The sequence below is a fragment of the Mustela putorius genome, unplaced genomic scaffold (assembly GCF_011764305.1).
Source record: "Mustela putorius furo isolate JIRA1106 unplaced genomic scaffold, ASM1176430v1.1 tig00000228_pilon_pilon_pilon, whole genome shotgun sequence".
NCBI classification, from domain to species: Eukaryota; Metazoa; Chordata; class Mammalia; order Carnivora; family Mustelidae; genus Mustela; species Mustela putorius.
The window spans coordinates 32,015,244-32,040,871 of NW_025421322.1; the positions used below are offsets into that span (position 1 = coordinate 32,015,244).

At 48.9% G+C, this 25,628-nt stretch overlaps 2 protein-coding genes across 3 annotated transcripts in view; both read right to left on the reverse strand.

The window, feature by feature from the left end:
* The window catches only part of OC90 (otoconin 90), a 35,756-nt gene extending 19,466 nt beyond the window's left edge, over positions 1-16,290 (reverse strand). The window contains exons 1-5 of one of the 2 annotated variants that reach the window (XM_004743572.3): positions 16,260-16,290; positions 12,261-12,354; positions 7,250-7,315; positions 5,867-5,923; positions 3,664-3,838 (exon numbers count right to left, since the gene is read on the reverse strand). In XM_004743572.3, the coding sequence (XP_004743629.1) occupies positions 3,664-3,838; positions 5,867-5,923; positions 7,250-7,315; positions 12,261-12,306 (344 nt within the window). In that variant the 5' untranslated portion in view covers positions 12,307-12,354; positions 16,260-16,290. Of the gene's footprint in view, positions 1-3,663; positions 3,839-5,866; positions 5,924-7,249; positions 7,316-12,260; positions 12,355-12,822; positions 13,075-16,259 lie in introns of those variants that run through there. The other variant, XM_013051770.2, reaches the window with a different exon arrangement.
* A 3,886-nt stretch (positions 16,291-20,176) lies between these two features.
* HHLA1 (HERV-H LTR-associating 1) overlaps positions 20,177-25,628 on the reverse strand; it is a 32,254-nt gene continuing 26,802 nt past the window's right edge. Inside the window, exons 15-17 of the mRNA XM_004743661.3 lie at positions 24,567-24,723; positions 21,464-21,546; positions 20,177-20,220 (exon numbers count right to left, since the gene is read on the reverse strand). Coding sequence (XP_004743718.1) covers positions 20,177-20,220; positions 21,464-21,546; positions 24,567-24,723 — 284 coding nt within the window. The remainder of the gene's footprint in view (positions 20,221-21,463; positions 21,547-24,566; positions 24,724-25,628) is intronic.

Below are 25,628 nucleotides of genomic sequence, written 5' to 3' on the forward strand. Positions count from 1 at the left end.
GGGAGGTCAAAGTGAGAGCAGGAGGAGGGTTAAGAGAGGGGAGTCTGTGATTGTTGTGTCTGTGGATGATTCCTGGCAGTGACCTGTTTCAAATAGCACTCTCGTGCGCACACACACGCGCACACACACACACACACACACACTTTGACTTACATTACCTACACAGCAGATACTATTATCATTATGGGAATTTACACCCATGGAGACAGAGACGCATAGGGCTCAGCAACTTGCCAAGGTCAAAGCCCATCACAGAGTGAGGCTGACACTGAAATGGGAGTCAGGAGGCTCTTGCAGGGCACATAGGAGGTCAGTGGAGACCAATGTAAAGAAGAGCCAATACACAGGCTGGTGATGGCCTTGGGCAAGCTACTCAATTTCTCAAAATACCTAACTCGAGAATTTGGGGAGATTCAAGAAAACATCTATATAGATCCTGCCCTGAGGCAGGCACTCAATAAATGATAGCGACTATTGTTTGAATCTGGTTCAAGGTGGAAATGGCCGGTCTTCCAGATTGTTGGAAATCTGTACCCCCATCAACTGAACTGTGAAAAGTCATAGAAATTGGATGTGGCTCATCACTCTGCCAGTTTGGGGCCATCAGTACTTTCACCATTCAGAAAGTGAATTACCGCTTCATTTCTTTGACTTCCAGGTTGACGAGCTTATTCTAATAATTAGAGAAAGTGGTAATGGAGGACCTGAAAGGAAACATATTCCCAGAAATGGTCCTGACACTCTGTTCCACTCAGGATCACCCTCTCTCTTTCTGAATGTCAACCAGCTGGGGCCAGGAGGCAGTTTGCTCGTGGAAAAATGCTGTTTTGATCCATAGGCAACTTATACCTTCTCTTGGAGATGTGGACATGGGAGAGGTCTATTGCTTGATTCCAAACCCATTATCCCTGAGCAATCAAGGATGTATCTCTTTTTATTCAATTAATTAACTAACTTGAAAAGCAGTTGGAGGTTGACTGTCTAGTCAGTCAGTCAATTTGCTGAGTTCCTACTATGCCCCATGCTATGGTCCATGATGCGGGTCCAAAGAAATAACAGGGTGCAGAACCCCCCTTAGAGGACATAAGGTGGAACAGGAGACAGACCGTGTGCATGCACTGTCCTATGTGGCAGGTACAGGACAGGGAAGCACAGGTGTTGGGGGAGCATGGAGATTGCCCTTGTGCCTTGGGTGCAAGGCATTCAAAGAGGGCATCCTAATGGGGAAGTGCCAGGGCAGATAAAGCAGCTGTCCAATCTATTGCAAAGGACAATGGGCTGTCCTTTCCAGTTCTATGAGAGTACACCTTCCATCACACTGGCTTTGGGCATAGGTATCACAACAGTGAGGCAGGGCCATGGATCCGAGTACTGGGAGATATGGGTTCAAATTCCTGTTTTCCTACTACTGCTCCTGCTGCTGCCACTATGGCTGAAATGACTGTTATTACTACCATTACTGTCACTACTACAGCTCTGCTAGTACTGCTACAACTGCCATTAATACTGCTGCTGCTGTTGCTATTACGACCATCACTACTACTATTACTATTAATACGACAGCCACTGTGATAACTGTTATTGCTGTTATTGCTACTATTACTTCTATAGCATTAATAATATTTCTACTATTGCTGCAAATACTGCTGCTGGTGTTACTATTACTGCAATTACCGCTACAGTTAGTATTAATACTACTATACCTACTATGACAACTGTTACTGCTGCTATTGCTACTGCTACTACTCCTCCAGTCCTACTATGAATACTACTATGACTGTTACTACCACTGTCACCACGACCTACCTTAGCCCTCCTATTCCTGTTATTGTTGCTACCAATCAGTAATACTCTCAGTAAGTGAACTCAGTAAGCCAAGCAGAGTTCCAGTCATTGTACTGTATACTTGGTCATTTAATCCTAAATAATAATTCTATGAAGATGGTTTTATTCCTCCATGTAACAGAGGAAGAAACTGGAACACAGAGAATTGATGTAGCTTGCTCAGGGGTCACCCCATCTGTAAGGAGCAGAGAGCCAGAGTTACAGGGTCGTAGGTAACACACTGTAACACACAGATTTTACCCAATTTTTCCAACTGGCCTTCCCACTGCCAGCATCTATTTGCCAGATCCTTGCTGTCACTTGATGCTTCTCAGATTTTAAATTTTATTGCTAATCTGATGTGTGAAAGTGGATCTCTTGTCCCTGTGAATATTGAGGACACACATCTTTACTGACCCCTTGTACCTTCTCTGTATTCCTTGCTAGGTGTTTACCTTTTTTTTTTTTTTTTTTTAATTTTTATTTTTTAATTTTAGATGGGATTGGGAGGGAGGTGTTTACCTTTTTAAAGTGGGGATAGTATTCTGCTTATATTAAGCACAATGTTCAAATGTTATTGGTCCATGTTTGTGGAAAATTAAATAGAAACCTGCATGGTTGGTTGCTTTACCTCTGGTGACCAAGACTGTCTGAATAAAGAATAATTCTGTCATGTTTAAGAGTCACTAGGGAGCTTGTCTGAAATTCAGACTTCCAGGGTCTAGCTAGATGTAGTCTGAGTCGGTAGGTCTGGGATGTGTCCCTAGAATCTGCATTTTTTTTAGGAGTATGTACATTTAATAGACATTTAAAATGTGCATATTATGTGACATATGTTTACACAAAATTAGGCACATCCATAAAATATGTATACATCATAGTATTTACATTCTCTGACATAATTTAGGATATGTTCCTATAAACATAATCAACTTATCAACTTATGTCCATCCTACGTATGTATACAAACTCACAAAGATACCTGTGTGGGACCCATATGCAAGCCCCTTCTGCCTTCTGAGGACTCCGCAAATTCAAAGTTACCTATTTAAAGGGATTGACAGTGTTTTACATCAACCTCTCTGCCTCATCGATGCCTCCAAGTTCATCTGATTTGCCAGGACCACAAAGCAAGCCCAAGGAAAAACTCTGTTTAGGACTTCGATCTTCAGCGTCTCACATATTGGAAGTAAAAACTCTCCACCTAGGGCTTTTTTTTTATTGCTTCCCGCAGGCTGATATTTTTTTTTTTTTAATTTTTTATTTTTTATAAACATATATTTTTATCCCCAGGGGTACAGGTCTGTGAATCACCAGGTTTACACACTTCACAGAATCTGCATTTTAAAGATTTTGTTTATTTATTTGCCAGAGAGAAAGGGAGAGTGAGACAAAGAGAGAGTGCAGCAGGAGAACCACAGGCAGAGGGAGAAGCAGGCTCCCTGCTGAGCAAGGACCCCCCCCCCCCAACCCCCATGCGGGATTTAATCTCAGGACCCTGGGATCATGACCTGAGTCAAAGGCAGATGCTTAACTGACTAAGCCACTTGGGCTTAGTCACTTGGATGCTACTTTTGCATCCCTGGAATCTGCATTTTTAGCAAACATCCAGGTGGTTCTCACCCTGGAGACCTCAACCTGGAGAAACCCTACACAGACATTCTGCATATCAGACACATCCAGGACGTGAGAAGATCACAAAGTACATTGCACTTTGAAGCTGAGACCACCAGTCACCCTGCAGGTAAGGAGAATCAAGACTCCTGAAAGCTTTCCACACCTATGCTCTGCCCAGGTCCCAGCCGGGCCTCTGACAGCTCACCTGTGGGTGTGGCTCACCTGTCAGTCTCATCCACGGGCAGCCCCTCCATCTCAAACCTGCAGACACAGCCATAGTCCTCGAAGTCCCGGGGGCAGAGACCAGCCACGCACTTCAGACCACTCACGAACTGGAGCAGCGCAGGGAAGTTGGTGAAGACAGCCTGCAGCCAGGTGAAGTGGGAGCCCAGGCAGTCTGTGGGGAGAAGCCGTTGGGGACTGGGAACCAGGCTCGAGGAAGGAGCCCCTTTGTCTGGGACTTCCCACACCTCAGCAACCTACTAAACCCCTACTGTGTACTCACAGCCATTCTGGACAATTGAAGGGAGGCAGGTTTATAAGCTGTGGCCCCTGTTGGCTGTCCCCCTAACAAACAGTCATTTAATCATCCTCCCCTTCTCCACAAAGCTGAAAGGGACTCAGGGGAGGGGAGCCTCCGCCCTAAGTCCCTGTGGGTGTTTGACACATGCTCATTCTCAGCTGGTCACACGAATCCCAGCTTCCATGACAGTGAGTGGCCTGTTACTGAGCATGTGACCCAGATCTGTGTCAACTTAAGGGGAAGTCTGTTAGAGGCTTTTGGGGATTATTTCTTTCATAATAAAGAATAATGGCATGTAAAGAGATCCTTCTGAGCTACCCCTTTCTCCTTCCTTAAATGTGGGTAAGGATACACTGGCTGGGACCGCAGCAGCCACTTTGCTACCCCGAGGCCCCGAGTCTAACATTGAAAAGCCAGCAGGCTTAGCTATAGCAGTGAGGAAAGAATGAGCCGCCTGGGTCCCTGATACCTGCATTGAATTACTGCACCAATCCTGGTGCTTTCAGCTTCTGTGAGATAATTAAATGTCTGTTATTTAAGTCCCTATGGGTCTGCGGAATGGATCCGGAACGATACAGTCCCAGCACTGGGGAACTAGAACCCCCTGCAGGCAGAGAAGGGATACAGACATTAGTAATTTGGAATCCCTACTGTGTGGCAGAAACTGAGATATGTGCTTAAAATAGCACAATGGTTAAGATTGTTAATGAGTCACGTTTTAGAAAACATTCACTTGTCCACTACCCCCTAAACTTCATGTTATCCTGCAAGGCAGGTGCTCTTTGGTCACTTCTATTTCACAGATAAGGAAACTGAAGGTCAGTGATCTGCCGGAAGTATCAACCAGTGGTAATGATTTGCCCTAAACAAGAAGAATGCTCTTGCAAAGAAAACTGGCAAGAGAATGATTTCCTGTTTGCTTTTTGTTTTTTTTTTATTTTAAGCTGCCTGCTCACCCTTCCCCTTCTAGGCCTTTCTGAGTGGAGGACTGTTAGAGGACTGTTAAGTGCTAACGGGGTGACCCCACAGCTTTGATTCTAATGCCCGGGGTCACATGTCAGGGAACCTGGAGAGGTCAAGGATTGGTTTGCAAAGACTGTTTCACGCAGACTGTTCTAGTTTCTCCTATTCCATTCAAACTTCCTTTCCTGTGTTTTATTTCCACATAGCTTAATCAGAAAAATGAAGAACTTATTCTGTACTGAAGGAAAAAGTCACTCTAAGGTGTGTGTTTGTGTGTGCGTGTGTATGTGTGTTTATATAAATATGCATTTTCATTCAAAAACGTATGGGGCACCTGCATTTAGTGGCCTCTGGCCAGCACCGTCTAATCCAGTAACAGCTCGGCACCCCTTGCTCCTGTCAATCCTGTGACAGTCTTACTTGGGGGTCACTTCTGGAAAGCAATGATGGGACCCACCATGGTGCCTGGCAATCGCTGGCCACATGATCGATACATAATTGAGAAATGGAATACTTGACACTCTTTGGCATTCTTAGGCTTTATGTATGTATATTTTATCATGTATATGTAGTAGTTGGGCAGAAAAAAATCCAACAACTTTGGTGGAAGGGACTAAGAGGGTCTGGAAGGTCTGGGCACAGAGGGGAGCTACCCCCTTATGACCTCTGCTGTGCAACAGGGTTATCTTTCCCTTCCCAGTCAGTTTGTGGTGTGGTCGGGACCAAAGAAGTCAGGACTATGAAGGTGCGTGGCAGGTGGGTGACTCACCCTGCAATAAAAGACACCACTCCTCTCGTCGGACCTGGATCCCACAGCTCAGAGTTTGCTGGGGTGGTGGGAACAGGGGAGCCCAAGACCCCAGTAGTTTGCTTAGATTTCCCACGCTCACCCCATGCCCTGACACCGGGTGGATAGAAGCACTTGCGTATTTAACTTACCAAAAATGGCAGCCACACTTTCCACATTTTTAAACACCCCAGGGAAGGATGTGATATCTAAGTGGAAGGTAGAGAAAACAAATCAGAGAGCTGTGGTTTCTCCCCTACCCCCCTGCCCTGATTCCTTGCTCTGCCCCACCCCTGTGAAGAGTATCCTTTCTCTAAGGATAGATTGGACCTTGGACTAACTTTCTAGTAACACAGGTTACCATGGAGACCCGAGAAGATGAGCCGGGAACTGTGTTACCAGGCAACATTGCTCAGTGCTACAAAGGACCCCGGAAGGTAAGGTGTCTCTGGCCTTGTCAGGGACCATGGGCGAACTATAAACACCTGGCGGGAAGTCATTGTCTGGGGCTCCCTTAGTGTGAAAACTCTTGCAAATGAAGCATGTCTTTTCTGGGCATCCCAGAAGTCATGCCTATGAAACTGTTACTAGATATACCAGTTCCAATAGAGACAAGCTTCTAGGCCAGGGAGTGTCCTGTGGCTGCCGCATGGGAGCCCCATTCCCTTATCCCGGAGCTGCTATCTGGGGGCAGGGAGATCTGTGGATCACCCCCACGGCCACTCTTGTTGAAAAGGAATGACGGGCATGGCCTGATGGCACCCGGGGTTTCCTGGCCTTGATCCTTCCAAGTGCCAAGTGTGACCTGTGAATCTTAACATCTACTAGAAGTTCTCTTTGGCCTGGGCGTTACACTTCCCATGGGGCCGATGGCATTTTGAGAGAAGTCAGAGGGTCATTTGAGTCTGGGTGAGACTGATCACTTTGCTTGCATGAGTTCATGCACAAAGCACTTGGTTGACTCAGCCTGCCTCTCTGCAAGGTGGGAAATGAACCCTAAATTCAGGGCTAACACGACCCGCGGGTTCACTATGCATCATGGTCTTTAGCAGTACCCAGCTAGGAACCCACCTGAGAAATCTCTACAGTCTATCACCAGGAAAACCTCCCCTTCCCAAAAGAACAATTATGGCTCCTCCTTTCTTATCAGTAGAGGCCAGGAGTTTATTGTCTTTCTCTTTTCATCTTGCCTTCTAGGAGGCTCACAGCTCAATCTGAAGCTGAAATACTGTGACCATCTAACCCTCACAACCAGCCCATTTACTTCCATCCCCTGTGCCCCTTTCAGCTGACCTTCGTGTTTTGATGGAAGTTGTAATACTTTGTCTCAGAGGACAGAGCAGGGATGGGTAGACACGGGGGGGGGGGGGGGGGGACAGTGGAGAGGGGAGGCTTTGGAGTTTTATTTGAATGCCTTTGCCTACAAGAGCCCCAGCAGTGAGTGCTGTATTTAGAAGGGGTCGTTCTCCCTGCCAGGGTCCTAGACAAGTTTCTACCCCATGAGGTCGCCTGAGAAACGTTCAAAGAATCCTTACTGATATTTTTTGAGAGTCCCGGAGGCAGCTCCCCTGGAAGGTGTGGGGTGTCCAAAGGGTGGGCCCCTGTGATCAAGGAGGAGAGAAGGGTTAGCAGGAGCTCTGCCACTTGGGGCAGTCAGGAGGCGAGGGCATGCAGGGCAATTCACTTCTATATATGTATTTCTAGGACCTGTTGTGGGCTGGGTCTCTGATGAAAATAAGGTGGCCTCAGTATTTCAAATGGGTTGGCCTTAAGAGTAGCCTTCTGGTGGAGGATGGAAAAGTTTGGGGACTCCTCTTGAAGCTGTTGTTGCATAGGAAGCACACCAATTTAATTTAGATCACATGTTTGATTGGAATGTCTTGAAAGAATGGTGCGGGCAAGGAGAGGCCGCCCGCCCCCCGGGAGCTGATCCTCGAGGACAGGACTTTCTCACACTTCCACATTTCTCACACTATCAGCGTGCAAAATGATCAATTTTATTAGGGGTCCACAAGTGCTGAGACACAACCCCCTACCCTGCATTTTTCCACAGTGGAGGCATGGGGAGAGGATGCAAGTTTTGAATTGAGTGAGATATTCAGACAGGGGGCCAGTGGGACTTGACCTTTTCCCAGACTTGGTCACTGGACTGGACTGTGTTGCCAGGGGTCTTGAATGCTCAGTGGGAAGCAGGGGGTCTGCAGGAATCAGGAGGGGCTGGAGCAATGGTGCGATGGTAGATGAACCTGAGCCTGCAACATGTGACCACATGGGGGCGCCTGCATGGCTCGGTGGGCTGAGCCTCTGCCTTCTGCTCAGGTCTTGGTCCCAGGGTCCAGGGATCCAGACCTTGGTAGAGCTCCCTGCTCACTAGGGAGTCAGCTTCTCCCTCTCCCTCTGCCCCTCCCCCTGCTCATGTGCGCCCGCGCTCTCTCTCTCTCTCTCAATCACTCTCTCAAATAAATAAATAACATCTTTAAAAAAATCTGACATCATGGATCAAAGAAGCATCTAAGAGTGGATTAAGTAGCCTTGGCAAGTGTGCCGTGAACGCGTGAATGTTACCCTAGTCCATTCATCGTTGTTATGACTATTCTACCAACTTCCTCCACTCACGGCCTCCTTCCTGTCCACACTACCAAGTGGTTTGCACTGCCCAGACCTCACTTCCTCACCCACCTCTTCCTCATCACCATGGACTTATCTCAGGGACACAGATGACTTCAGCAGTGCTTGTCTGCAGGAGAGCACTCTTCCAACCTACAAACCCTGTGGGCTCGCCCTGGGTCCAGGCAGCTCCCAGGACCTCTGCTGTTAGGCCCTCCTCGGCCAGGTTGGAGGGGGAGGCAGCGCCCTTCTGGGCACCGCACCCCGGTCCTTCCTCATGACAACGTCCACCCAGCACCGGCCTCCCTCCCAGCTGGATGTGCTCGGTGGCTGTGGCCAGGAGCAGCCTCTCTGGTGGTCTGGATTTCTCACCATTAAACACGGAGGGATGGTCCCACTGGGCAGTCCCTCCAGCCCAAGAGCCCTGGGCTGCACAGGGAAGTGCCCTGCTGATGCTCAGAAGTTGGGGGGACCCAGGACTTCCTCCAGCTCCAAGTAAGCCCATCACAGAGTCCCCGTAATTGCACCAGTGCATTCCATATTTGGCCTCAGGAACGATTTAATTAGCATATCAGCCAACAGCTAAGAATATCCACTATCCACTTAAGCAGCAACTGTGAAATATCACCTGGTCCTTGGTGACTACTTCCCTGGTATCTCCTTGGCATCCTGGCAGGTAGAGGTGGTCTGCTCACTGGGAAGCAGCTAAGAAGGATGTGTGTCCCTTACCCCCACCCATAGTACTTTCAGGGTGTTGACACCCACACATTTCATTAGCAATGAAAGTAGTGCTCTGGATTTGAAATGGCTGATCTCAGAGGACTGAGTTGGCTCCAGAGGGTGGCAGTGGGGGTGGGTGAGAATTCTGTGGGGATGGGAGAGTTCTGGCTTTGCAGGAGTGCTGCGCTAGGGAAGGGAGCTAGCATTCGTCCTGTTCCAGGCTCAGTTTTGCAGACAGCTCCTCAAACCCAGTGCTGTGCCCAGTGCTGTGGGGCACATTCTGCTGTTGCAGTAAAGCCAAGGCCCTTGGAGGAAGATCTAGCTGCTTCTGCCCCAGCACCTAAGGCTCCCCTTCACTTGCCCTGCCTTGCCCTGCCTGGCTCTGCCAAACCATTTCCCTCTTTGAACCTCATGCTTCTAAGATGATTATCATTTTTCAGACACTAAACTACTTCTTGCCAACCTGGCTTGGCTTGTGCCATGTCCTGAGCCTGGGGGACCTGCTCCCTTTTGCGTTACTGACATGTTTTTGGATTCCATGCAAAGTTCAAGAAGCTCTACTGGAACCCCAACACAGGCTGGGGTAAGGAGACCTTCCATGGCTTCCGTAACGCACAGGCATCCTTCTCTCAGTGCACTTATGACCCCATGTTGGAATGATCTATGCCCCCCATGTTGGAATGATCTATTTATGTGACCGTTTCTCCCACTACTTTAGGAACGTATTGAGGCTCAGCCCACTAACACACGAAAGCACACTTCAGTAGACAGCTCTTTAATGAGAGCTTTAATGAGCACACAGTGATTGAACCATGCCATCAATGGTCAATTTATCAGCCAATGAGTGATGGCCCACTAGAACCAGAGTCCCAGCCTTGTAAAGTTTAAGCGAAATCAGGAGTTGTCCTCTTGAGGTTGTGGAAAGGTAAGATCTATTGGTGGTTATGAGTGGTATTTCATAGTGTGAAGTGTTCTACCCAGAAGAGCAACCAGAGATACACAAAACCTACCTTTACCCAGCCCCTATTCCCAGAGATTCTGGAAGATCGACATGCAGAGGACGATGGGGAGTGAGAACAAATTTTGCTGTGTGATGTGGGCTGGTGCAGAGCTCTCCGATGAAGGAAGCATGTGAGAGAGGGAGAAGGGGATTCCCCTGTCCTCACACAGGACCGACCACCATCCCACGGGGCAATGCCTGCCTTCTGAAGTCATGAGCCAGCTCTCAGTGAAGACAGGAAGGACGGCAGCCTGGCTGTGTGTGAGGAGGCAGACATAGAGGTCGCTCCCACTCCTACCACAGGGACAAAGAAACACCCCAGGGAGAGGCCTGGTAGGGCACAGAGATGCTCCACATTGTCCACCCAAAACCTTGCCTTGAAATAAGAGTCAGATAGCCCTGGGGCACAGCTGCAAAAAGGTGTCCAGCAGAGCCCCAGATCTGTAGGTGGGGGGCTCTGAAGCCCCAGACAGGGTTTGCACTGGCTCTCAGCCAATGTCTCAGCAGGTAATCCCAGTGGACCTCTTCCTGGGATACAAGGGAATCTTCCGATGGATTCCTCCCTGGTGTCCTTGTCAAGGGCTCCTCAGACCCAACAGAGAGCACGGATGCCCCGCCTTCGCTGGCACAGCATCTGATCTTTCCCCCTTCCTAATCTCATTGCCCCAGAAGTAGCCCTTTCTGCCTGCAGTGCCTGGCTCGAGACGTGGTGCATTTGTTGGGTGGGCAGTGTTGTCTCTGTGGGGGTCACACACTCAGACCTGCGAAGTTGGGGTTGCAGGCATGGCACATTTAAATCCACATGGACATGCGTATGTTTGCACCTAAACTTTCTTGGCTATAATTTTCGGACTCTCGCTGCTTGTGTCTGAGAATAAAACCTACCAGGACAGATGCATAAATGCTTGTGACCATTTATAATAACAGGAGACCATTGCCTTAATCTTATAGAGAAATAAAGCACTTACAGATATGCGTAAAAGGTGTCTGGTGGGTGTTGAAGGGGTAATTTTGATCAAAAGGAAGTTTATTGTTTTGGAAGAGGAAAAGGTCAGTTATAAAAGAGAGTAAGTTTGAAAAATTAGAAGAATGGGCTTTGGGGGGTGAGAGTCAAGACCACAGTAGGAATTTGATTGGGCCCTGGCACATCAGTGCCGGTGGCATCATCCCTGAGAACTTACATCATGACAAAATGGTTTTAATAAGGGAAAAAAGTCATCCTTGAAAAAACTCAATAATCCACAGAAAGCCAGCACCTTCTGGAAGTGGCTGTCCACCTGTCCAGCGGGGAAGGTCTGGAATGGTGTTTGGGTGCAGCACTGGGACCTGAAGGAAAGACTTGCCATCTTCTGAGAAGTGCTGTCATTTCTGCTCACAAGATTCTGGGGAACATGGAAACCTCTGCAAATCCACTAACTTGGGTCATCGTCCCAATACACTGTCAACAGTATTGGTGGATTCACTGTGGCTCACTCTCACTATTGAGCTTAGAAGGGAACCGCAGAGAGGGAGGCTCAGCGTGTTGGTTCTGAGCTGACCCAAACAGGAGGAAGAAAAGAGAAAATGTCTGGATAAAGGAGTGGTATCAGTCACAATGGAGCCTGAGCAGCTGTAGGAAGGAAAGAAGTGAGTTGGGGTGTTTGAGACTTTTTTGTGGGCACTAGTGTGCCCACAAAAAAGAAAATAAGGAGCCAGAAGTCTCAGATTTGTAGACACAACTCCATGCAAACTTGAAATGACTACCCTGGCTGCCAAGGAGCTTGCTCAGGTGTCCTCAGGCTTTGGTGGGGCGGGGACCCTACAATGTGGGGTAGAAGTGTTTGCCTCTCCAACAGACACACCAACATAGGGGAAAGGGAGCTGCTGCATGTCAAGAAGCTGACACCCTCACTCCGAGGAAACCAGCGAACACAGAACAGTGGCAAAGAGAAGAGGGGATGCACGATCGGGGAGAGGGATGGCTGCCAACTGGGCACCCAGCGGTGCCTTCAGTGCCTTTAGCTCTCGTTGGATCCCCACCTCATCGTGCCCTGGATAGGGTGCTCGAAGCATCAGCTGAACTAAACCCGTAGCTTACCATTACTGTTTGATTTCCATCACTCCTAGGCAAGGGGATAAAAGTAGTAATAAGCAAATCAGATGACATTTGACAATCCTCCCCACTGTTCATATTAATTATAGACCAAGCCGGAAATTTCGTAGAAAATGCCATTACTCACCACCATGCAGGGCTGTCAGCATACTTAGGAGGAGAAGCACAAACATAGCGGGAGGGCAAAGGCTGGGAGCCAAGGCATCGACTGGATTGGCCTCCTGGGAGAGAAGTCAGTGGAATACGATGAGGATGTTTTCAGAGATCCGGGAAATAAGAACCCCAGGAGCTCTGTGTCCCGCCGTGTGGTGCAGAAACAGGAAAAAGCCCTGAAAGGGTTTCTGTCCCAGCTTTACTGCTCACCGGCGGTAACCAACGACATTCAGGAGATCACATTCTTCCTCTGAGATTCAGTCCATCCATTTGTAAGGGGGAAACTTAACCAGGCACCCCATGAGTTCACAGATCTGGTCTCATTTTGTTATTCATTTTCCCGGTGGTCATTTATTGTATGTCGGGCACATTGCAAGGATCCGGGAATGCAAAGAGAGGGAGAAAATACTCCTTATCTGTGAGTTGTTCACAGACTAATGGGGAAGGGAGGCAGTTGCACCAGTGCTATAGTTTGGCCTGTAGACCGAACTGTACAAAACCCCATACACTGGGCCATCAGCGTTCAGAATACATACCTTTAGCAGTTTGACTTGGAGCCTTCCTGCCATCACTTGACCTAGGAATAAATTTGGCGACCGCATGGTGGCGCCGCCTGCTAGCAAACAGTGTTTCTGCCGGGGCTCCATCTTCCTTCCCTTCCTGACGTTTCGGAGCAGTTTGAATACTTGGTTGCAGTCCCAGCGTTCAAGAGGTAATTCTTCCAGGGCGGGGTGTGGGGCAAGGGGGCAGGGTTCAAGGACCTACCACCTTTCAATCGTCACTGCCCAGCGATCTGAGCAGCTCAGCAAATATTTAACTTCGGAAGGCACTTCATGCACTCAAGCAGGCCAACCATGTATTTAATAGGGAAGGAAAAACACTAAAGACCAGAGAGACCTTAGAATAATCTTAGCTCCCCAAGGAATATAACTCCATAAAGACTGTCATATGGGTGGTTGACTTGTGCATATTCTGCTGTAAAGGAGGTTTTTAGAACGAAGTGTGAATGATAATACAGTATGATCACACTACCCTGGTTGGAACACCTGGCTGCTGAATAGGGTTGTATATGTTGTGCACTGTGCAAAGGCGTTACACTGAGGGGCCCATATGGGTTGAAATGCAACCAGTGCTCAACTCCCAAGCTTGCCCTCTGCAGGGCTACATCAACCTGGAGGAAGGAGCACTTTCTGCAGTTTGTTCTTCTAGAGGCAAAGGCTGCCGCGTGTTCTGGTGCTCCAGCAGATGTCCCCAGGGTCATGGTGGGCCACCGTAACTTGTGGGCAGGGATTGATATTGGGGAAGGTGTCCCAGAGGAGAAGACATCTGTAGCTTGTAGAATCATTGCCGTGTGAACCTTCCCAAGGGCCTAGCCCAGCATCTGGTGGCCATAAAGCAAATGTTTGTTGAACAAGGGTAGAATTTGAGTTCTCGGGGATTTGGGCTCGGCTCAGTCATCTCCTTGTACTCTGCTACCATCGGATGGGTGTGCTGCTCTGCTTTAACTTTTGGTAGCCACATAAATTCCTAAGCAGTTAACGTTAATGGCTGGACGGGCTCTCTGAATCTTCTGCAGAGATTTGGATCTGAATGACTTGTGACCAAGGCCACGAAACCAGACTGAAAATGCAGGGCGAGCTCTGGGACGTTTCCAGGTACAGAGTGGCTGCCGTGGCAACCCCGTGGGCCAGTGGCTGAAGGCATTCCAGCAGGTCACACCCACTGAAGTCAGACCCGTGTCACTACCCTACACTCACTAAGTCCGATTTGCTATTGTCACCAGCATACCAGGGGAGGATGCTAGGATGCCTGACCTCCGAGAAGGCGCTGGGACCACCATGCTCAAACTCATTTAACAGGTGAGTTCACTGAGCCTCAGAGACTGGCCATTTATGGTTCAAGTGTCCCACTTGCCAAATGTCCAGAGCTCATTATGAGAACAGTACCACTTCTGAGGCCACTGTGGGGACGAACGAGCTCCTCCGCCCAGGGCACTGGAGACAGTGCGTGATGGGGAGAAGTGGCTCAGAAACACTCATAACTACAGCCACTGCGTTCGGCCCACAGTAAAGGCTCCAGAAACAGCAGCTGTTGCAATAAAGGCCCCCGTTCCCCATTTGAGTGGAAGCCCCTGTCTGATGAAATGAAGGAGGGTGGTCAGTTTTGTGCAGTGGCTGCTGTTCCTCTGCTCCTGCAACACTCCCTTCAGGGAGGCAGCCGCCCAGGTTGTCCTGACGGGCCCAGAAGACAGGCTGAGGGCGACGCTCGTGGGAACTGCAAATATATTGATTGGATTTTTAAGTGTGTATTTATTAGAAGACAAATGAGCAAAAGTGACCTTATTACAGACGAAATCATGACTCAGCTCTGACGTATTCTCTTAAAGCAAGCTCCGGGGGGTGGGCAGGGGGTTGGACGGGGTCCCTGCTGAACGGGGACAGAGGTTCGGCTGGGAAGATGAGAAGGTTCTTCCGGAGATGGATGATGATCAAGGTGACAACACATGAACGCATGTAACGCTACAGAACCACACACTGAAAAATCGTCCAGATGCTAAATTTTGTAGTATATATATTTTACCACACTGATAAGCAAACTGAGTTATACACTCCAGGACATTCTTCCTTCAAACTCTGCCTTACATTTATGGAGTCATTCTTTTTGTCAGGTGAGTCACCAAGCTTATGCCTTGGACTGGCTCGCCAGGACTCTTCCTGGCACACGTCTCACTCTCCGCGTGGGGGACGGAGACTCGGAGAGGTCCAGGAAGGCCACGGCAGCCCCAAACGCAGAGTTCAAACCGAGCCTCTGGTTCAACGTAAGTCTCCGAGCCACGTATGGTACCCGCCAGAAACCGCCGCCCGGAGCGTTAAACCCCCAACAAGCAGCCTAGATGTCATTCACTGTACAGTTGTCATGATTTTAGGTAATGGTTGCTCGGGAGGCACCTCAGAGTGGCTGGCCACCGGCCAGGTGTGGTGTGACGCTACAGTTGACAGTCCCTAGCTGAGAAACAAGAGAGGGAGATCTGGGTGACAGCCAGAGGTGACAGCACAGGATCAGCACCGCACAGTGGCGAGGGAGACCCGAATCCGGGACATGCACACCACGGTCTCCAGGTGGGAGGCAGCGGGCCCCTGCTGAAGTCCAGCAGCCATCTATTGGCCAAGCCACGTGCCCTTGGGTGTGGAGCTGTGTCCACCTAGAGGAAGGACCACCTCTTCTTACTTTACCCAAGGAGGCCTATGGGGCTGAGAGTGAACCTGACTGTCCTTGTGGGAATGAGGGCTCCCTGCACCTTGCCTTGGTCTGCAGGCACTATCTGGGGTGCTGGCTCGTCCAGCTGTCTCCTGATGCACAACTCATGCATCCTGATGCAGTGTGGGAAGCATCTAAGAGCAAAGGTTTTCTAGCGGACAGGCCACGGGTGAGAATGGGGGGAAGGCTCTGGCTTTTACATACTAAGTGCCTGAGCCAGGTACCAAAGCTGCTTGGAACTCGTTTTTCTGGGCAGCAAAATGCCCAGATGGTGGTTCTTCAACATGGAGTCATGAGGGTTCAAGGGGCACCGTGCCTGCTGTGTACTAAGCTCAGGCAGACTGTCCTATAACTGATGATTACCGTATTTTCACACTAGGCGCCCTAGAGAGAGACAGCGGCTCACACGGGATTGCAGAGCCCTCACTGATGTGATGTAGTGGATTTTTTCCCCGGTACATTGAGCAGGTGATGTCCCTCTGGCATCGCATCTCCTCATTCGTATAAGGGCAGAGTGCATTTGGTTTCTAGCTCCATCCTGGACGAGTTAGCATCCAGGTCGCAGGCGTCCGGGAGCACACCCTCCCTCCCTCTCCTCTGCCATCGGTAGCTTCCTTCCCTCGTCCCTCGGTCCGTCCCTCCCTTTCTCTCTCCCTCCTGCCCTCCCTCCTGCCCTCTTTGGCTCCCTACCCATCAGGAGAAAGGGGGTGCCTACCGTGAAGGTCCACTCAGAAGCAGGAGGATGAACGATGCTCAGCTTTGAGCAAGATGGTGACTGCGTCCTTTATACCCCAAGGGAAGACCCTTAGTCATGTGATCGCCTCCCCCTTCTCACACGGAGAGGATGGCCTTTTGTGCAGATTGGCAGGTGGGAGGCCTCTGAGGGGGAGGGGGACATCCTAATGCTATGGCTTGGAGCAGGTGAGGCTCCCTATTAAGAGGCCCAACTTGCTCCTCAGAAGAGACCCAGGCTCTAATCAGAGAACAATGGCTCCCCTGTTCCCCATCCCCCACCTCATCTCAAAGACCTGGAGGCCCAGGGATTGTGTCTCGGGGTCATCAGGGGAACTCGGGGGGATGAAAGACTGATGAAAGTTGATGAAAGTCGCAAGGGCTCTCCCACAAGAAGGGCTGGCTTTGTCTGCTCTCGTTAATTCTTCTCCGAGAGGATCTCTGGGGTGTCCTTCCTCTATGTTCCTGACCTCGGGCCTGGGAATTCGATGCGTCTTTCCTTCAGGGGTTTCCTGCTCCAGCTGTGGGGCGGGGTGAGATGGGGCTTTGTAATCAGACCTGCCCACTCATTAGCATGGGATGCTGACCTGTTGCTGCTCAGGCTTGGCTCACGTGTGCATTTCATGCGGATGACCCCAGTGGGACTGTGCAAACAAGACAAGCCAGTGTGTGGAGGGGCTTGTGATCCTAGATCCTCCAGAATTTCAGGTTTCCTTTCCAGATCTTAAGAAGGAGAGCAAACATCTACTGAGCGTTGTTAGGTGCCACATGAGTTTTTATGGGATTGTGTCCCTCTCGTCCCTACAACTATACCACCACAGCTGATCTGCTAATCTTACACTCACGGCAGTCAGGACAGCTGGTGCCGAGGTGGGGGGGTTGTCCGAGCTCACTGTGGTGGATTATTTGTGGTTGACCCCCAGGGTCGCCAACTGGTGCCGAGGTGGGGGTGTCTGTCCAAGCTCACCGTGATGGGATCATTTGTGGCTGACAGGGTCGCCTGGCTGCGAGCACTCCGAATGGTTCACCTCCCACCCACCTGCGGGAACACAGGGGCTCAGCTGACCATTAAATCTGGGGGACCTGAGGCTTTACAGAATCCACCAGAAGGCTTCTGCAAATAATTAGTCGCCCTTGTGCATGGAAGCTTTTGTTTATGGGTCATTAGTTATTGTTCAGTGTCCTATGAGCACCGAAGACGAGCTAAGGTACGCCGCCCCAGTCTTCACCCACCCACCAGCACAGGAGACCCCTCATCTCTAAACTGATAGGTCAACAGGCTAGATGGCTTGGAGCCAAGATTCCTGCCTCCCCTTTCTCCCTCCCCTCTCCTTCCTACACATTTCCTTTGCTTCTGCCCCTTTGGCTTGCATTTTGGGCATGAATGAAACAGACAGGAATGCACCTGTGCCTTTGCCTACTGTTTGGTGATGTTACACGTGTAAATGCGGTCTCCTCCACCAGCAGGCACGCAGTAACTGCCCCATCATTTTTACCTCCTCAGGGAACCCCTGATGGCCGCATATGCACAAATCACGAAGAACTCTAGTGTGGCCGCACCCCCTGAGGCCTCATCATTGCCCTAAGCACACCCCAAATTGGGACTTATTAAGCTCAGGAGGGGTCAAACCTCCCTTTGACCTCCAGCAGACCGTGAACTCCAGGCTCTGGTCACTTTGCTCTTGGGTCCTGTTTCCGTCCTTCTGCTACTGCTGTTATGACAGATGGTATGACCCTAGAAAACTGGTCTTGTGTGGACCTCTGAACCTTTGTCTTTGCGGCAAGGTCAGACCCCTCCATGGGCCTCCGAGGTCCTCTGGATGTGGCCTTTTCAAAGTTAGCCATGCTCAGCCATTATCCCTAAGGCTTTCCCCACAAGTGACTAGCCAGGATGTTGGGACCAAGTCAATTGTCCCCCTTCCCTGATGATAAACTACTCTTTGAGGGATGTCTGGGATCTTTTCTTGCCAAAGATCCTTCATTAATATCAACATTATCCATTAGAGAAGGTCTAGTTAGATTAACCCATACTTGATGAATGGTGCTGTTTTCTTGATTCCTATCCATATATGGGTCTCTTTGTCCTAGTGGATTTACTGGGCCTGCAGACTAGAGGGCCTTCTGCAGGCCCCAAGAATCATGACAATAGGCATTCCTGAGCTTTACATTTGCATGACTTTGAGGGTCTCTGGAGTATTCTGGAGATTAAAAATAAATCTGTGTGTGATCAGAGAGGGAAGTGTCTAGTGGCTTCTCTCTCCAAAGTTCAAGGTCTACCTTTCCAAGAGTTTTGTTGTTCACAGGGAGTCAGACCAAGGGCCCTCAAGTGTCTTCCAATGGGGGAAAATTGGTTCAACTTGGACTGTAAACGGAAAGTCAGTTTTCTCTCCCGGGGCAGGCATAGATCACAAAGGTGGAAAACTGATGGCCGGGGAGCCTACTAATGTGAGAAAGTGGAGCCAGACCTCCAGACACAGCCGTGAGGAACTGGGGGTCTGCCGACGGCCATGGAAAAAGCAAGCCTGCTTAGGAATGCTCTGCAGGAAGACTTGGCATTCACAGGGGTGTTGGAGCAGCTGGAGACTTGGATGAGGTTAGAAGGGACCTGAATTGACTAAAGGGGACACCTTCGCCTATGGATGTGCAGGCAAGTGTTGACTCAGCAGGACTTGGGTGTTTGGGCCCTACATCTGCCAAAGAATAGTCTTGTCCTTGAACAGCTCCTGGGGGCTAACCTCTGAACTCTTGGAGTCTCCTGCCCTGCAAGAGTGTCTGTCCAGCTGGAGCTTTGGGCCATGCCAGACTTAGACTCTAAGTTAAAAATGTGATTTATAGTGGGGGCTTGGGTCACGCCATGTCACTGTCACCTCTGGAGTCCTCTGGAGTCCTCTGGAGTCCTCTGGAGACCTCTCCTTTGAAGAGCCTGGAGACTGAGTAACTGAAGTCAGCTATGTGGGCACTTTATGCCTACAGGCCAATCCCCAGTTAAAACTGTGGACTCCATGACTTGGGTGAACCTTTCTGGTTGACAATACTTCATATGTATTGTCATGTGTCATTGCTGGAAGAACTCAGTGCTGCCCCTGTAGCCTCACTAGAGAGGACAGCTGGAAGCTGGTGCCCAGGTACTCCTGGGCCCTGCCCTCTGCCTGTTTTACCTTTACCAACTTTAATCTCTGTCCCTTTGCTGTAATAAGCAGTAAATGTGAGTGTGACAGCTATTTGGAGTTCATAAGTCCTATTAGAGAATCACTGAGCTAGAGCATGCTCTCGGAGACCCCCATATACAGTGGGATCCACAGATAAGGATTCAAGTCAAGACATCAACAACAAAAAACCCACAACTTTCTACACTTCTTATGAGGAAAGGTTCTCATCACCTCATCACCTCCTACTCAGAGGGCTTGGGACATTATCTGGGTCCTATAATCAGCAAGTCTGATTAGTTGTACAAAAGTGTGAGTCAATGGTATATAGAAATCCTATTTGAATCTCTCCATAGTATGAGTTCACTTTTCCTTATTTATCTTGCTGTCTTCCTAAAATCCCAAGTTTAAGTCACTTTGGGTACTGAGTCAGAGTCCCGGAGCCTGGACCAGTTTGCTCCTGCTAGTGCGACACCCCTCGCCCCATCTCTCCAGTCTCAGGATGGCTGCAAGCGTCCTGGGGGTTCCCTAGACACGGATTTAGGTCTCAGTGCAGCCTCGGATACTTGGTCTTCCACCTTCCCAGGATTCGCAGGAGAGAAAGAAATGAGAGTTCCACAAAGAACCTCTTTGGGTTGATTGATGATCTGGCTGGAGTCTGGTGAATTCTGCAAAAACAGTCATTTTGGGCCAGGGACCAGGGTGAAGAGCCCTCGTCCAGTGTATCATCAGGTCCCATCGCTTTCTCAAGGTCTCACACTGACTGACAGATATTCTGGAGGCATTTTTGTTTTAACGCTGGAAGGAAAAAAAAGAAGAGGGAATTCAAGGTAGTGAGAAAGAAGTAAATGCTATAGGGGCCTAAAGTCAGGTCACATCAGCCATGGGCCAGGCTCCTCTGGAAGGCAAGGGTGGGGCAGGCAGGGCAGTGGGGTGGGCAGGGACTCAGGAGTCCGAGAGGGGGAAGGGTGTGGGCAAGACCTTCCCTCATTAGCAGCCAAATTGAGAGATCATCATTCAGCTCTGCATTCGCTGCCCAGTGATGGTTTCCCGATATCCAATATCCCGATATCTACCTGATCTCTCCAGTTTGCAGAAAGCTAATCTAACCCCATTAATATGTTTTTCGGTAGATGTAATATGTTGTTTGCATGGAGATTTTTAAGGCGCCAAGGACAAAAGAAGAGCTATTTAAGTGTAAGTAGCTTGTAAAATTTCCTGCTCCCTCTGCTTATCCCAGGCAAAGGGATATCTGTCTTTGACAACTGAGCAACCACCCCCCACCCAAAGCCTCCACCCCTAAATGCTTGGCCTTTGTGCTGCAGAATGAAGGTAATGTAAGTTCCATATAGCTCCATGACTTTTAAAAGGTCAGAGTCCTTTGACTGGATAGTCCAGGTAGATGGTCAGACCATTAGCTTGGAGACCAGCCAGGACCGATCAGCCATTTTAGTCTGCGGGAGTGGGAGAAAAACAAAGTTTATGTCTGGCCTCTGTGAGTTAAAGGGGCTTTGATGCCATTAGGTCTAGAAGAGGGTACCATAGACCCTACTCCTAGCACCTCATGATGCTTTCTTTATTGTATTACTTGGAGAAGCCTGGCTGGCTCAGTCAGAGAGCACGTGACTCGGGTTGCGAGTTTGAGCCCCACATTGGGTATAGAGATTACTGAAAAATAATATCTTACACAAAAACAAGAACAAAAATAAGCTTTTTTCTTGGATTATTTGTACTCATTTTGCTTTGGTCAGGAGTTTGAGTGTTTCTATTTGTTTGGTTTTTCTTTGTTTGGTCGGGTTGACTCCTGCTTTTTTTCCTCTCTCTCTCTCTTTTTTTTCTATACCTAATTGCAAACACTGAACTGTTAGTTGAAGAGTAATCAGAAATACCTTTCACTTTTCTTGTCTAAAATTAATGAGACTACATGATCTGCACCCACTCTGACTGTCCCCCCACAAAGGCAGGACAATCAGTGAGTTCTAGAGCCCTTTCATACAAAGCATTTATTGTCCAGCTACAACACGGTCAAGTGTGTACTCACTGTGGGAGTGGGACACCCTTTTCACCCTCTGACAGATGTATGTTGCATTCTTCAGAAACCAGGAATAGTATTGAAGACAGTACCTAAAGATTCCAACGAGAGTGGAAAGCGATTATCACCCCTTGTGGCGAATGGAAGACAGCCATCATTTAGAAAGTCATCCTGGCCAACTACTCACTACAAGGACCCCTTCCCATCTTTACTGGGTGTGAGAGAAGAGGCAGAGGATGAGGCTGAGTGGGGAGAGGCTTAGACTTTGGAGTGAGAAAAGTGTATTTTTAGTCCTGGCCTCATTCCTCACCAGGATGTGTGACTTCAGGCTGAGCACTCCCTCCTCTGGGCCTTAGATTTTTCATATGCACTCAAAAGGCAGTCCTAGTACCTACCCTCACAGGTTATCACTAGGCTTAAGTGAACTAACATATGTCAAGTTCCCCAGAGAGTCATGGCAGGTGCTCTGCAATGACTATGTTCATATATTTGTTTTTGTGTGTGAGATGGGCTGAGAACACAGGGCTCTTACAGTTAACAAGGAAGCAAATACATGCAAAATAATGTCCTGCTCGTGGCTGGGGCTGCAGGCATGGCTTTGAAGAGCTCCAGTGGGAGGGCACCAAGAACATCATTAGGAAGAAGAGCTTTCTGGGTAGGCTGTGCCGCTGGCTCCCTGTGGGACTCCGGGAATTCACCGCCCTGCCTATCCCGTGCCAGACGTATGAGGAGGTCGGGCTAAACATTTTCCCATTTCCCTCCTATCCCTACCACTCTGTGATTCTAGCATCCCCTGGGGAGCAACAAACTGCCTGAGTACAGCTAGCTGTAAAGATTCCCCAGGCTCCAGCACCCTCAATTTCCAGGACACCGTTAAATTAAGGAAACTAGAGCACAGAGATGCATTGATTTGCCTGAGGACTCACTGCCCTCAAGAGAGTGCGGATTTTCCCCCAGGTAATCCACTTCATGCCAGAACGCATTGCCATTCTAGTAAGATTATACCCATTTTTCAGAATAACAAACTGAGGCTCAGAGACACTACAAGACTAGCCTACAGAGCTTGTAAGTCCAGAGCCTAAATTTAAATGCAGGTCGGCTTGGTTTCACCTTATGCCCCATACAGTATACTAAGCTACCCACTAGCTTTAAAATCCCAGATCTGTGACCTAATCCTTAATCTCCCCTCAGCTAGCCTGAAGTGTGCAAGTGTGACAAGATGTTCTAAGACCCACAGACCAATTGCTTAGAAAGCTTCCAGAACAGAGAGGATATCAAACGACCCTGGGGAATATAGGTTCCACCTATTCTGAATGAAGGAGAAAATGCACAGCGGGAAGAGCCGCTGGAGCTCTAGGGGGAAAGTTCAAACTTGTTTGCAAGAGCTCGCCAGGTGCTTGAAGGAGCAAGGCTTTCCTGAAAACAGACCTAGGCCTTCGCTGCAGCCACATTGCGCGTATCTCGGTGGACCTATGACATTCCAGGCTGCCTCTCACTTTTCATCTTTGTAACTTGCTGTTCCTTTTGCCTGGAGTGGCCTCTCCCATTTCCTGCCTGGGAAGCTTCTATTCCCCCATCAGGCCCTATTAGTTAGTTCCCTGGGGTCCTATGGGGCATACTGGGATCTGCTACAGTGCTTGTCCTACTGTTTCGGAATTTCTCTGTGTGGCCAGCTTTCCCATTCAAGCATGATTTTTTGATCACAGGGACGGTGCTGTTCAACACACACGGAGTAAAGCCAGTCTCCCACTCTGTTATTCTGAGCCTGTACTCATGTTTAGTATGAGATTATAGAGCAGTTCACTATGAAGTAAAATACAGGGAAGAAAAGGGATAAGCTCAGGTTCCTCCATGCTTCATTTCTCTAAATTTTAACTTAAAACTCCTCTCTGGAAACTTCTGCTTTCCCCATTTTATCCTTCCCCCTGGCATTTGCAATATATATTTTTTAAATGTGATTTTTCTCCAAGGGGATACTAGGAATAGGTACTGCCTCTGGGTATGACTTGGTTCTGTCCCCTACGATGTCATATTTTAATTTGGGTTTATGACCATTTCTTCCTCCCAACTATGAAATCCTCAATTTCTGGGCCTGTGTCTGATTCAACTCTCAATTCCCATGGCTCAGCACTGTGTATAACAGGTGACCAGGAGAGACTCAACTCATTGTTGATTTGAAAAGTTACTGGTGGAGGGTCTGAATGTGGGCTCATCATGTTGCAAGAATTTTCTCTTTTTTAGGATGAGCCTATGTGGTGGGGACATGCTTCCACATCACTTGCTCACACCTTGGGTCTATGGACCTTTCTCATTTCCCTCTCTGGGAGGAGGAAACACTCCCTCAAACACTGATTGAGAGGTCCAAGACCAGGATGCAATGCAAAGTGGTTTTAAACCTGGACTTGAGGCTCAGAGCCAGAGGGTGGTGGAGGTTTGAAAAGCTGAAGAGTTGTGAATGGACTTGGAAAGGAATATTAAAGATCTGGGGGATTGGCCCCAGACCCCAGACCACTGGAGCAGAAGTGGTCATCCATGTTTGTTTGGTTCTGGGTTTATAGCCAAGACAAACTGCAGAAGAACGAAAAGAATGTCTGCACTAGAGGGCAAGAAACTATTACCATGTCTAGAACTTCTAATATGAAGCAGGGTCTGCCTTCTAAATTTCGTTTTATCATCTTCTCATTTGACCAGCAAATGACTTCTAGGGATTTAGAAAGAGCTGGGGTATAGATGGACATTGTCCTCCAATTCTGGCAGATGTCACCAGGCTAAGGCTGAGAGGGCTCCAGGATCACTGGAAGTGCTGTGTGATCCCTCCGACAGGTAGTACTCAGCTGGGCTCAATTCACATCAACTTAGCAGACCTCCACTCAACTCAGCTGCACTTCCTGCGTCTGGCCCTGAAACGGGTTCTGGGGACCCAGAAATAAATGAGGTTCCATCATGGCTCTCAAGGAGGTGATGGTCTAGTAGAAGACCCTCCAGAGAGTCTATTTCTTGACGTACCCCTATCATTTGCCTGTTCCCGGCCACCTGTGGCCTGCAGAGCAGCCACACAGCATAGGCAGCCCCAAAATGCTGACAGTGGAAAGGGACACCTGGTTCCGGTTACCTCATGGCCTCTGCTCTAGCCTCTCTCTTCTGGCTCATGCAGAGGCATTGCTGGAAAAAGCGACACAGCTCCATCAGGCAAGGGTTGAACTTCTGGATGGCCAAGGTGAGGGAAGCGGCGGTGACGGCCCCCTCTTCAAGGAGCAGCTCAGGACACTCTGGAAGATGCAATCCCAGACCACTGACATCAACAAGGATTTAGCAAGCATTTTCCCTCTGTTTGTTACCGTGCTTGATGGATAGAGTCCTGGCCCTGATCTCAAGGTGGCTCTGAGACAGACAGACAATGTTGCTTCTTCAGTGCCCGGGAAAGCTGTTGGGAGAGTCTGAGAGACAGGTGGAGTAAGGTGGGGTCTAGTTCCCGGGGGGAAATCAGAGGTGGTCTCACTGATAGCAAATACTAAAAAGGGATCTAAAACATTAGACAGAAGTGGGTCAGGTGGAGGTATTTCCAGTGGAAAAGATAAGGTATGTGGGGACCTAGCATCAAGCAAGGGGACGGTTTGCTGATAGGGAAATGGAGAATAATTAGATGATACAGAGGGTGTGTGTGTAGACATATGTGTGCATGCATATGTGTAAGTCTGTGCACACATGGATATATGCATTTTGCATGCGTGGGCAGGCATATGTATAAGCTGTGCAAGTAGATGGATGTGAGTTGCCTGAAGATCACTGGGAGGACTTAAGGAGACAATGTACACAAAGCATACTGCAAACTTCCTGCTATGGAATAAATGACAAATAATAGTTATTATTACTGATTTATTAAAAATGTATTGAACAGGATATCTGGATGGCTCCATCGGTTGAATGTCTGACTCTTGATTTCCACTCAGGTCGTGATCTCAGGGTTCTGGTTCAAGCCCCATGGTGGACTCCCCTCTCAGTGTGGAGCCTGCTTGGGATTCTCTCTCTCTTCTTCTCCCTCTGCCCCACTCTGCCCCACCTCAACAAAATGTATTCAGCATTCACTACATACTGGGCGCTCACAGACCAAAGGATACAACAACTCATAAACACAAGGAAAAGAGACAGAGTGCCTGGGTGTCTCAGTCAGTTA